Raw genomic sequence first — 12,306 nt, forward strand, 5'->3', positions numbered from 1 at the left:
GTTATGAGAAAATATTGTAGTACCTGAGCCATTAGGACATCCCTAACTTGGATATGTAAATAATGCTTCACTTCCTTGATGTTTATTTTCCAATGCTATGCTCTTGAAACAAATCTCTGGATGTTGCGGGACCTTCCATCAACAATCCAAAGCAAACCTGTTCTAATTTGCACTGAGGGAAACACAGCTAATTGCACTTGGAGAAGGAACAGATACACAGAGGTATAAGTTGCATGCATGCTCCATACCGCTGCTAGAGGTATAAATATGAGGATGCTATTATTCCTGCAATTTACGGCTTGACTTGCATAAATTCAAACTGCAACACAGAATGTGTACTTTTTCCTTTGGACAAAATGATGCTACCATTCTTTCAGACATGTCGTCATGTGACCAGCAGATCGAATAAACACCAGCACTACTGTTTGACAAATAGTAGTATTAGCAGTGATGGAGTTATGGATGCATAGAGAAAACTGAATCAAGAACCAAAAAAAATAGGAGCACAGAAACAGAAAGCAGAGGTGATACTTTGAAAGTGAAGGGGCTGCGTCCATGAACTCATGATAATAATCCTGCCACAATAGAAGAATCATTGTGCAAACGGAAGAATCATGTAAGGCAGCAACCAGTCATAGATTTTTTTTATTACCTTTTACCTCTGCAAAGGAAGAACAGGAATTTAACAACCGAATGAGTTTTGAACACAAAGGCACCATGAGAACAGGAGGATACAAAACAATCATAATTTAAACAAACAACATTAAAGATTATTGCCGAACTTAATATAACATATTCACTTGTTTTTTTTTTCAATTTGCAGATAAGCAGCATGAGTAATGGTGTGCCCTTTTCCACCATCTGAATTATGACCCTCCTCCCCTGGCAGGTGGCAGCCTTTCCTCCAAATCTTCAAATATCCCTAAAATCCGAACACTAATCCCCAGGCTAACCACAAAACATAACTAATCACAGAGACAGTTGGACACGCCACAATGACACAAATCCATTTTTCGAGCTCACAAATCCTTGGCATTTCCCATGGGGTTGCCATCGAAGCGGTTGATCTTGAAGTGACCAAGCTCCACGCCGGCCTCCGCGGCAGTCCTCGCCTCACCGTCCATGGCCATCTCGGCAAGGATACTCCCCACCGCCGGACCCATCTTGAACCCGTGACCAGAGAACCCGGCCCCGATCACCACGTCCTCGCCGAACTCCCCGCCGAGGAAGTCGATCACGAAATCCTCGTCGGGCGTCATGGAGTACATGCACGGCAGGCAGTCGACCGGCCCGCCGGCGGTCTCCACGCGCCCCGGCATGAACTCGTCAATCCACCTGGCCACCCGCTCCACGACATCGCCGCCGCCGGAGACGAGGTCGCGGCTGTCCGGATCGCACGGCGGCCCGCCGTGGTAGTTGATCTTGATCATGCCCGGGCGCTCCAGCGACGGCGTGCTGTACACGAAGTGCGGGGCGCAGTAGCTCGAGAACGTCGGGAAGCCGGCCTCCGCCGTGAGCTCGCGCTCGTGGCCGGGCTTGATGCGCCAGTACAGGACCAGAGTGTGCAGCGGCTGGACGGGGAGGTCCACGCCGGCGACGGACCTGACCAGCTTGCTCGCCCACGCGCCCACCGTGACGACGCACTTGGCGCCGCCGAACTCCTCACCGGCGCTCGTCACCACGACGACGCCTCCCCCCGGCGCGTTCCGGATGCCCACGACCTCCGCGTTGTCCCTCACCACGGCACCCTTCTCGACGGCGAGCTCCTGGAACATCCTGACCGCCTCGGTCGCGTTCAGGACGCCGCTGCCGCGCTCGCTCACGGCGGCGACCCACCCGTCGGGGACCCGGAACGCGCCGCCCCACATCGCGGCCAGGTCGGCGCCGCCCACCTCCTCCGCGCCGGCGTTCCCGGCGGCGACGAGAACCGAGGCGTCGCTGCGTGGGCCCAGGGAGAGCAGCGGCGCCGAGGTGAGGACGCGGCGCCCGGACTCGGCCTCGGCGCCCTCCCAGAGGCGGCGGGCGAGGCGCACCATCGGCGGGTAGCGCGCGTCCGCGTAGGCGTCGCGGATGGTGCGCGACTCGCCGTGCGAGGAGCCGAGGCCGTGCAGCAGGTCGAAGCGCTCCAGGAGCAGCTGCCCATGATCCCGGCGCCCACCACGATCACGTCGTAGTCGAAGCGGCGGCGTCCGGCGGCGGCTTCCACGGGAGCACCAGCGGGCGCGGCGGCCATGGCGTGAGTGCTTGGTTGTTGTGAGGCGATGGCCTTTGGTGCTCGGTGGTGAAGTGAGGCGGCGGATGAGGATGCGTGAGAGCAGAACGAGGGGGAGAGCGGGCGAGCCAGCAGGAAGAGTAGGGTTTAGGGCTATGTTTACATGGGCAGTGGGCTAGATGGGCCAGAATACGGCGGCCCAGTTCAACTTTTTTTTCCCCTCTTCTATGCATTTGTTACTTTTGTGTTGCTAAAAAATCTGGAGTGATTTGCTAGTTGTTACTTTTGTGCATACATAAATGTTCATTAAGAAAAAAATCATTTAGCTGGAAAACGGATGGACGTAGCCAAATGCATCAAGTCACTGGATTGTGAATCCATCATGCGTGAGATCAGTTCTTATCTTTCACCATTCGTATTATTGCAAATTCCAAAATGCGAGTTTTCATACTCCTAATTACATATTCACGCGAACGCGCGTGTAGCGCGTTGGCAAGCTGCTCGGGGGAGCGCCTGCCGCCCGCGTTCGAGCGCTGCTCGGCGCGGATTCGCATTCGGGAACAGTGTTCTCTTATTTAAATCTGTAGCCTCTTACGTGTGGAGCTACAAAGGGATGTGACGCGCCCGTCGTCTTCGAAGTCTTCCGGTGATCTCGAGAAGGATGGGGTCTTCGTTTTTGAGTGTAGTTGTAGGGATGTTTGTATGTGTACAGTGGTGTGGGTGAGGTGTGTATACATGTATGAACAGATACTACGGCTGTACCCAGATGAGAGACGTCAAAAAAATTATATATTCACTTAGGCTAGTCTCAATGAATTTTATGAAGAGTTTTATGATATTAAATATTATTAATTTTGGTGACATGGCAAGGAGAGAGAAGGATGAGTTCATGAGATGTGAGGAGAGTTTCACACTATGAAACTCATCTGGTACAGTTATCTAGTTCTCAATCTTAGTAACTACTCCCTCCTTCCCTGTTTATAAGGCATACACGTATATCAAGATTCAAATTTTGTCATCTTTGACCAATAATTTGACTATTAAAATTTTATTTTTATAATGCAAATTTCATATGATTGATTCATAATCAAATATATTTTACAATGATTATAAGTTTATAATCAAAAGTGATATAATATATGATAAATAAATGGTCAAAGTGTTGTTTAGAAGACCGTGTCATGTTCCACCATGCCTTATAAACGGGGAAGGAGGGAGTATGCCCATAAAACTCCAATGAGACCAATTTCAATGGGATTTCATGAAGGGTTTTATGACATTAAATATCATTAATTTTGCTGATATGACATTAAATATCATTAATTTTATCTGACACAATTATTTAGTTCTCAGTCTAGGCAATTGTACCTATAAATTTTTTACTGGCACTGGCTTGAGACTGGCCTTACAGAATTGATTTTTTTTAATGCTTAGCAAGGAAGCCCTACGCTGGTGATGGGTTGCGAGCGCAGCCTTCTTTAACGCGGTTGTCCCGATCATTTAGTTTTAGACCTTTAGAAATATGGTTGTTTACACCAAATGAAGCTGTAACACGAATATTGACACCTTGTTGGTTGGGTTGATTGTTTTGCCACTGTGGCCAATTGTTAATGACCGAGATGCTACATTAGTGACAGTAATTACAGCTACGATAGAGTACTTCATTCATTATGAAATATAAGATATTTTAGTTTGTTCTAAGTGAAACTGATCTATATTTGTTGTTTGATCAAATTTATAGAAAATAATAATATTATGAATATAAAAAATAAGAATAATTAGATATATAATAAAATCTTTGTATAGTATATTTGATATGTTAGATGTTAATGTTTTTCTCTATACATTTAGTCAAATTCGGACTACTTTGACTTAGAATAAACCAAAATATTTTATATTCAGGATGAAGGGAGTAGTTGAAAATTATTGTTAGTAAATTAGTAGACAATTGGATTTTAAAATTTTGATACTCTTTCGAAAAGTAGAAATTCTCTATTTGTAGTAGCACTATAGTAACAGAGGAATCTCTATCTCTATCTCTATCTCTACTGTTAAAAAAGGCTAAGGATGATGTTTTTTTTTGCTCATCCCCCCCTCCTCAACTTTGGTTAAGTCTCCAACGGTCCTGATTGGTCCGTTTGAATCTCACCTGCGATCTCTATCCTCCACTGATCCAGACTCCCGCACGCCCGCGCCCCCCCCCCGCACGCCACATCTCCCGCACGCCCGCGCCCCCGCACGCCACCTGCAGTCTGTGCCCGTTCGTCTCCGCCTCCGATCCAATCTTGCCGCGCCCCCCGCACGCCGCCGCCGTCGAGTTCGACCTGCAGACTGCGCCCGATCCGATCCCCTTCCGATCCAATCTCGCCGCGCCCCCCGCACGCCGCCGCGGCTGCAGTCTGCGCCCGATCCAATCTCGCCGTGCTCCCCGCCCGCACGCCGCCGCCGCCGCTGCCGCCGCCGTCGAGTTCCGCACGCCGCCGCCGTCGAGTTCGACCGCCCCGGCTCCTGGGACATCCGTCGTCGCCTCCCCCCGGAACCTCTACATCACCGTAGCCGTCTCCGTCGCCGTCGCGTTCATCCGCGCGGGCTCTGTCGCCGTCCCCGGTGAGTGCCCAACAGAATATCAGGTTCAGTTCATTCCCAAATCCAAGAAGTGTGTCTGCACCAAATAAAACAGTGCTCCATATATTCCAATTAGCCAAACTCAGTTCCCTTGCACCTTCTTACTTCCCTGATGCCCACACGTAGTACTTTGAAGCTAAGCAGCACGAATACTGATACGTGTATCGGTATCGGAAGGATACGGATACGCGGATACGGCAATTTCCCAAACAACCCGATACGCGGATACGTTTTAATTATTTTTTAATAAATAATAATAGTGCATAATAAATTACAAAATAGATATTCTAGTTCAACATAGAGACATTAAAGGTTTATTACACTCAAAATAACATGATAGCAGCAGGTTCTCACCAGGCAAACCGGGCGGTGCCAGACTGCCAGTGTTTGTTATCTAAAGGTAACAGAGATATCAAAACATGTTAAACTCATATTGCAGTAAGTGGGAGTTAAAGGTACATGACAAAGAACATAACATATGTGGTACTATATTAACTAAGGTGCCAACCTATGGAAGGGTTGATTAGTATTCCTAAGAGAGCACACCTGGTCTTCAAGCATGATTCCAGCAAAACCAGCATTCATATACCCTTTGATGGTTCTCTTGATGTTCATAGAGTTTCCGTAACCATTATCTCCATCACCAATCACTGGGATCGACACAGCTTCATTGATTAGACGCCCTTGGTCTACCATGTCTCCATAGGAGATGAGGCCAACATCAGGCAAGCCAAGCCGTGCCGCAGAAACACAGAAACCTGTAGAAAAAAAACAATGCAATGTATGAGATAGCCTGGCTTGAATACCCACGAAATGTTCTCCCAGACAAACAGAGTATGCAAAATCTTAAGTGCTGTTATTCCCAAGGCCTACAAGCTATGATAAAGGAATTCCGGCAGTAACCCCTCCCACAGATCAAATACACGCTCTAATCCAAGGACTGCTGGATACCTCAACTGCATTCCATCTTTGAAGCAAAAAGACCAAAACCCATTTTACTTCTTCAATCTGAACCAGCATTCAGCACGTAGTCAGAAAAATAACCACAGAACACCTTCAGCCCGAGACGGGATGGCTACCGATGTCATTCGCATCTTCTTGAGATCGACTTATCATTTAGTTCTGACTTCTGAGTATGCAGACAGTTTCATGCAGTGTTAAAAATCTTCGCCACGGAACTGACAATTTGCACTGAAGGACAGTAGTTCCTCCCTACAGGTTATGACTCTGCACAGTAATTCAGTGTAGAAGCACACGAAATGAACTGGGGATGTGGTAAATCTGCTCCGATTGGGATTATACGGCGCGAAGCCAACCGATGCGCATCTCGAGCTCTCAAACAGACGAGTTAAAAACCCTGTCACACGAGGGTTTTACGAAGACCAACATCACACCGAAACAGACAAGACGCGAGCGTGGCCCCAAACAGGCAGCAAGCCCCGCGCGGGAGGGCGGGCGCGGCTCGGGGGATTCGGAGGGAGGGGAGCATATACGTATCCTGGCCGTATCCCACGCGTATCCGTATCGGATACGTATCCGATACGGGATACGCATGCCCCCTGCCGTATCCGTGTTTTAGAGCTTTGAAGGTGCTTAAAAACTGAAAACCGAAGCACCACATTAGGAGCTGCTAGGTGTAGCATAGAAAACAGCAGTATCTAGATGAGGAAACAGTATGCAAATGTAATGCAGATCAAACGTTCATATAATTCATCAGCTTTCAATTCAACAATTTGAATTGACTGATTTTTCTCCTCAAATAACTTAGGCTGAACATCAGCTGAATTTTCACCGGTAGGCAGCTTCCCTTGAGATAGTTGCAGGTTAAAAAAATTTGTCCTATTTATGTTGTGGTTAGTATTTGTTTCGAAGTTTTAAGTACTTGAATTACTAATTATTGGTAGATGTACACGACTGTACACTCTCAACACCCGTGTGTTCAGCCTGTTACACTTTTTCTGACTGGCTCATAATGTGATCAGGGGACTGCTCAAATACTGCCCGTGCGTCAACTCACTCTCAACACCCGTGTGTTCAGCCTGTTACATTTTTTCTAACAGGCTCATAATGTGATCAGGGGACTGCAGAAATACTGCCCAGTCACAACTCACGAGTCGTCGGAAGGTGTGTTCAGCCTGGGAGAGTTAGAACTTTTGTTCAGCCTGGGAGAGCTGAACCTGTATCGTTCCGATTGGTAAATGCAATGGGTCCTCCCAACAATAAGAAAGGTACTAATTTTTTTCTTTCCCTTTATCATATTATTTTTATCTTTATTAAGTATCCGTTCCAAGTACACGGCTCACGAAATACCACTGGATAAGGTCCTGGCCTCGCCCTGGCCTCGCCGTTGATGCTCTTGAACTTCGAAGAGAGCGGCAACGAGCCCGTTGTGCCGCAATGACAGATGAGCAAAGAGAGGAAAAGAACAGGAAGCGTCGTGAGGCATACAGACGGAAAAAGAGCTATGAAAACAAGGAAAATGAGCCAGGTTTAACCCTGTTGGATCCAAACTGACACTTTGATCTTGTGCTTAACTGTTGTTTCCCTGACCTTTTCCTCATCTGAATCTTCTTTTAAATCTACGGCAGGTTGTAACACACATGTTTTCAAATCGAGTAATGCTGATACTAATATAGCCAAACATCCAACAGGTATTTTTTTTTTCATTTCTTGGTCGGCATTCTACATCTATGGATAACAAACTCATTTTAACTGTCTTTAGGAATTTCTGGCCTGAGAGGAGATAGTGACAGGGCCCTGAGTGACTTGAATTCAAATGACAAAAGGCTTGAAACGAACAAGAAGATGTGTGAAGCTTATCGGATGAAGAAAGACGTAACCAAGGGCGCAAAAATTACATCAGGTGCGTGTCCTTGTGATGAACATACTCTGACTTGCCTATCATGCAGTTCATATGCTTAACATCAATGTGAATGGAACTATATGTCTTCATGTGAATGGAATGCATAATATTTTTGCTGGTGGACGTGTACAACTGATCCTGCGTACACTATTATGGTGCTTTTCATAATAGAATCACCATTTAAGTTATGTTGTCATCTGAATCTCGGTGAGATCCACTGCTGATTTAAATTCCAAGGATGGTGCTTCTGAAGAACATGCACACATCTCTAGCACTGTCCAGCTTCTGCCTGCTAATGGTAATTTGCCTGTCATGCAGTTCTTATGCTAAACATTGACGTGAATTGAACTATATGTCTTCACTTGAATGAAATGCATAATAGTTTTGTTTATTAGTTCAGAAATGATTAGAAATTAGTTTTTTGTGGTGCACGTGTCCAACTGAACCCGTGCAGACTACTATGGTGCTTTTCATAATAGAATCACCATTTAAGTTATGTTGTCATCTGAACCCTGGTGAGATCCACTACAGATTTAAATTTCAATGATGGTGCTGCTGAACAACATATAGAATGCGTCTCGTGCACTTCGCCAACCAACAAGCATCCCCCCACTGGTATGCTATATATGTTTTCATATGCTGTGATGTACATGCCCAGCTGATGAACAAGCACTAACTTGTTTGCCGTAGATGACGAAAATGATGCACCCATCACCAGCACTCCTATCGTTGAGCATCCCGCCGGTGATATGCACCCATCATTTTTCATGCCTTTCACATTTTATTGGTTCGGCTTATAGTGGTGGTGATTCTTAATCAGATTCGACCCCAGTGGGCACGGTGGAGTCTAATCTCTCTGACGCATATACAGATGTACCACCAGGTGAGTTATGGTCGATTGTATTGCAATGAGCCCTTTGGACGGTATATATAGGAGTACAAGACTTGGAGGGCAAGACACCTCCCCTAGAGATAAGGAAGGCTATGACGGGATTACATCAATCCTAAACTACCATATCTGGAGTTGCCTAATATACTCTAACATCCCCCCGCAGTTGTAGCGGTAGCAATACGAACGGTCAGACTGGAGAACAATGGAGACGTATCCCCCTGCAGTCGGAATGCCGGTGCGAAAGCTTTGACTGGAGACTCATGCAGATGATAGCCCTTTAGTGCCGTAGTAGCCGAAGTCGAGGTGGACGTGGTCGAAGCCGTGGAGGGGGCGCAGGTCGAAGCGTCGTTGAGGTGCTCGAGTAGGCAAACTCAGCAGCTTCTTGTCGAAGACAGCAGCAGGACGGTGCGGCGGATGACGAAGGTAGACGGCGCGGTTTGCGACTTAGGTCACGCTCAGGACAGGGGTGGCGACGGCGCAGGTTGCAGCAAGTGTCGCGCTCAGATCAGGGGTGGCGACGACGTCTTCCTTCAGGAACATCAGCGGCGATGTCCGCGCGAGAACGGCTGGAGGCGCGGAGGTGGATCGAGCGCCTACTTGACGAAGACCGGCGGCGAGTGGCGCCACCGCCTGAAAAGGCGACGACACCGGTAGGGTGGCTTGATCACGAACGTCGTTGCTGCAGCCTGGAGGGCGCAACAACAACCTCGTCCTTCGGGAGTGTCGACGATGAACGGCGACGAACGGCAGGGCGACGCAAACCCGATAACGAATCGGGAAAAACCTAAGAAAAACACACAGCAGCAGCAGGGTGACCTCCGGGTACAATCTCGGGTGTCGTAGCCAATTTCTCTCTCCTCATTGTCTCTTCCCCGCGTGGTCAACACGGGACAGAGAAAACAGAGGAGATTGGGAAACCCGAGCGGCTCTCCTCCGATCGTCAGGCCAAGATCCGCCCCCACAGCCGCGTCTTCTCGAGAAGCAGAGGCGGCGCTGGGGGAGGAAGGGCGGCGGCCGATGGCGCAGGGGAGGTAGCCGGCGAGGAAAGGGCGGTGGGGCGAAGCCCACGACGCGGCGGCCCGACAGCGACATCGACCGGCGATGCTGCGGCCCATCCGCCCGACGACGCGGTCTTGGCTCCTCCCCTCCAGCCGCGCACGCGCGCGGTGCGCAGGCCGTGCGGCGGCACTGGGAGGGGCTCCTCGCCCTCGGCAGCCGCGCACGCGCGCTGTCGTGTGGCGGCGGCGCTGGGAGGGGGGCTGGCCTGAGGCGCGGAAGGGGAGGGGAAGCCGTGAGCGGGGCCGGGGACGACGACGCAGAGGCGGCAGCGGCCCAAGGCGGGGCCATGGTGATGCCGACGAGCGACGCGGCCACGGCGACGGTAGAGGTCAGCCCTCCTGCTACTTGTGGACGACGACGGCGGCGCGGATCAGAGGGATCCGCGGCGCATCCTAGGAGGGCGCTGCCCCCGGCGGAGATCAATCTCGATCTCCCCGGGGGCGCGGGGGTGCAGCGGAAGCGGCGGCGCGGCTAGGGTTAGGATCTCGTAACCTAGGCGTCTGATACCATGTAGGAAGGTAGGATGCGTATAATATGGTCGATTGTATTGCAATGAGCCCCTTGGGCGGTATATATAGGAGTACAAGACTTGTAGGGCAAGGCACCTCCCCTAGAGATAAGGAAGACTATCACGGGATTACATCAATCCTAAACTACCATATCTGGAGTTGCCTAATATACTCTAACAGAATCTTTGGTTTTGATCAAATGATTGGGATATATAATGTGCAACTACCTGTCCAAATTCATCATTTTGTATAATGTATACATTTTTAATATTAAATTTCATACTGCTGCCTTGTTTGTGTTGGTAAAATAATTTTTTACACCATAATTAAATGCTAAGTTGTGTTTATTAAGTATGAATGATGATTGCAAACGTCTAATGGTGTGATCTTAATAATTTATTTACAGTAATTGACTATACACACTTGCCCGCATGTGCGGATACCTCAAGTGTGAGTGTAAAGTCCCGTAAGACACGAACCTTAACAGACGATCAACGGGCCAGAAAAAATAAACGTCGTCGTGAATTATACCATGAGAAAAACCAATCGAAGAAGCAAATGAAGACTGGTGCAGAACGTAATCGAGATTACAAGAGAAGATTAAAAGATTTATGGGAAAACAATCTACACCCGGAATCCATCGCCATGGAAAATCCTCAATTTATCCCTCAAATCATATTGCCCACCCAGGGTCAATCCAAATTAACTATCGAAGATATTGAAATTGAGTTGAATAGACCGCCGCTCTTCGTTCCATTTCCAGATGATCAAGGTTTAGACAACAACGAGATTGAAAAAACCAATGAATTGCCATTTGCACGCCAACCCCGACGACAGCGTGTTCCTCTCGGGGGGAGACAAAACCATTTAGCCCGGCGCAATCTCTTATTTGAAGCCACAATTGGAAGAAAGTACTTGGGTCCCCCCGATGAGATCCCCGATGTGGCGAATGAGATCCCTGATGTGGTGGATGCTCTGACACAATCTAACGTCGTTAACACTGGTGAATGCCTCTTTTTTTTTTACCCTATTTCATTTTTAACACTATTTCTATTTGCGTCCTAAATCAGCATTGAATATATAGGATCAACGTACCCAAAACGAGTGCATCACGCATATCCAGAGACACAAGAATCCGTTGTTGGTGCATCAATCGTTGAGGATGGTAATTTATTCAAAGCTATATTTTTTTTCAAACTCAATAAACTATTCAGCTAAACCTCTTTCTAATTACCAACGTGTCACATAAAACACTCCAAAAGGCAGATGGTGATGATGATGTTGTATTTGAGGAGGACGAGGAAGAGGACGAGGGCTATCTATTTGCAGGACAAGGTATTTTATTAAAAAATGTTTATTAAAAATAACCTTTGATAATTTAATAATATGTTATTATCTATTGTATTAAATATAGAAGAAGAAGATGAAGTCGACGTGGAAATCAACCTTGACGATGAAGATAACGGTGTGCCAGATGTGTTGGATCCTTATGACGTGGTCTATGCTAATGTTCCATCTGAAACACATAAGTTAGAGGCGGTGGAGAATTGCAAGCACTGCAATGCTAAGAAGTTTGAGTACGAAACTCCAGGGTTTTGTTGTCGTAGTGGGCAGATACATTTATCCACACCCGACACACCTCCTGAGCTTATAAGGCTGTGGACGGCTTCAGATGCTGATGCAAGACACATCCGTTCTAACATCAGATTCTTCAACAGTCATTTCTCATTTACTTCGCTATATTGTCACCTTGATCGCATGACCACGAACATGCGTAATGGAGGTGTATACGTTTCGTGCCCATGGTCAAATTTACCATAATGTACGTTCATTTGGTAAAGAGGAGGGTGCTGAACCAAGACATCTTGAGTTGTATTTCCATGATGATGATCCTTTGCTCGAGCTTCGTTATCGAAGATGTCGAGAGGAATGCTTAAGGAAAGACAATGAAGTCATCCATAGGTTGGTTGCGATCATGCGGGGCAACCCATACTCTTAGCATTTTAGGACTTTGGGTGCAGTTGATGATTTGGAGGATTATCATGTGGAATTGAATCTTGACCAAAGGTTGGACCAGCGAACTTACAATGTACCTATCACATCAGAGGTTGCTGCAGTTTGGATAGAGGGTAGCGAGCGTCATGGG

At 47.7% G+C, this 12,306-nt stretch overlaps 1 protein-coding gene, 1 long non-coding RNA gene and 1 pseudogene across 2 annotated transcripts; 1 reads left to right on the forward strand and 2 right to left on the reverse strand.

Annotated features, from left to right (window-relative positions):
• Nucleotides 1-763: 763 nt before the first annotated feature.
• LOC120706746 lies at nt 764-2,339 on the reverse strand (annotated as a pseudogene).
• Nucleotides 2,340-2,873: 534 nt separating this feature from the next.
• Nucleotides 2,874-12,006, forward strand: LOC120709753. Its single transcript, XM_039995411.1, has 11 exons — nt 2,874-2,912; nt 4,390-4,819; nt 7,560-7,700; nt 7,924-7,998; nt 8,232-8,315; nt 8,391-8,444; nt 8,521-8,583; nt 10,567-11,163; nt 11,245-11,325; nt 11,427-11,495; nt 11,575-12,006. The coding sequence occupies exons 1-11, from the start codon at nt 2,874-2,876 to the stop codon at nt 11,979-11,981; spliced, it is 2,040 nt and encodes a 679-aa protein (XP_039851345.1). The 3' UTR covers nt 11,982-12,006.
• Nucleotides 5,429-6,245, reverse strand: LOC120706749. The gene is made up of 2 exons (XR_005688417.1): nt 5,789-6,245; nt 5,429-5,595 (listed from the first exon to the last, which is right to left on the reverse strand). It is a non-coding gene; the product is annotated as an uncharacterized LOC120706749 (long non-coding RNA).
• Nucleotides 12,007-12,306: the final 300 nt, after the last annotated feature.

Source organism: Panicum virgatum, chromosome 5K (assembly GCF_016808335.1).
Source record: "Panicum virgatum strain AP13 chromosome 5K, P.virgatum_v5, whole genome shotgun sequence".
NCBI lineage: Eukaryota > Viridiplantae > Streptophyta > Magnoliopsida > Poales > Poaceae > Panicum > Panicum virgatum.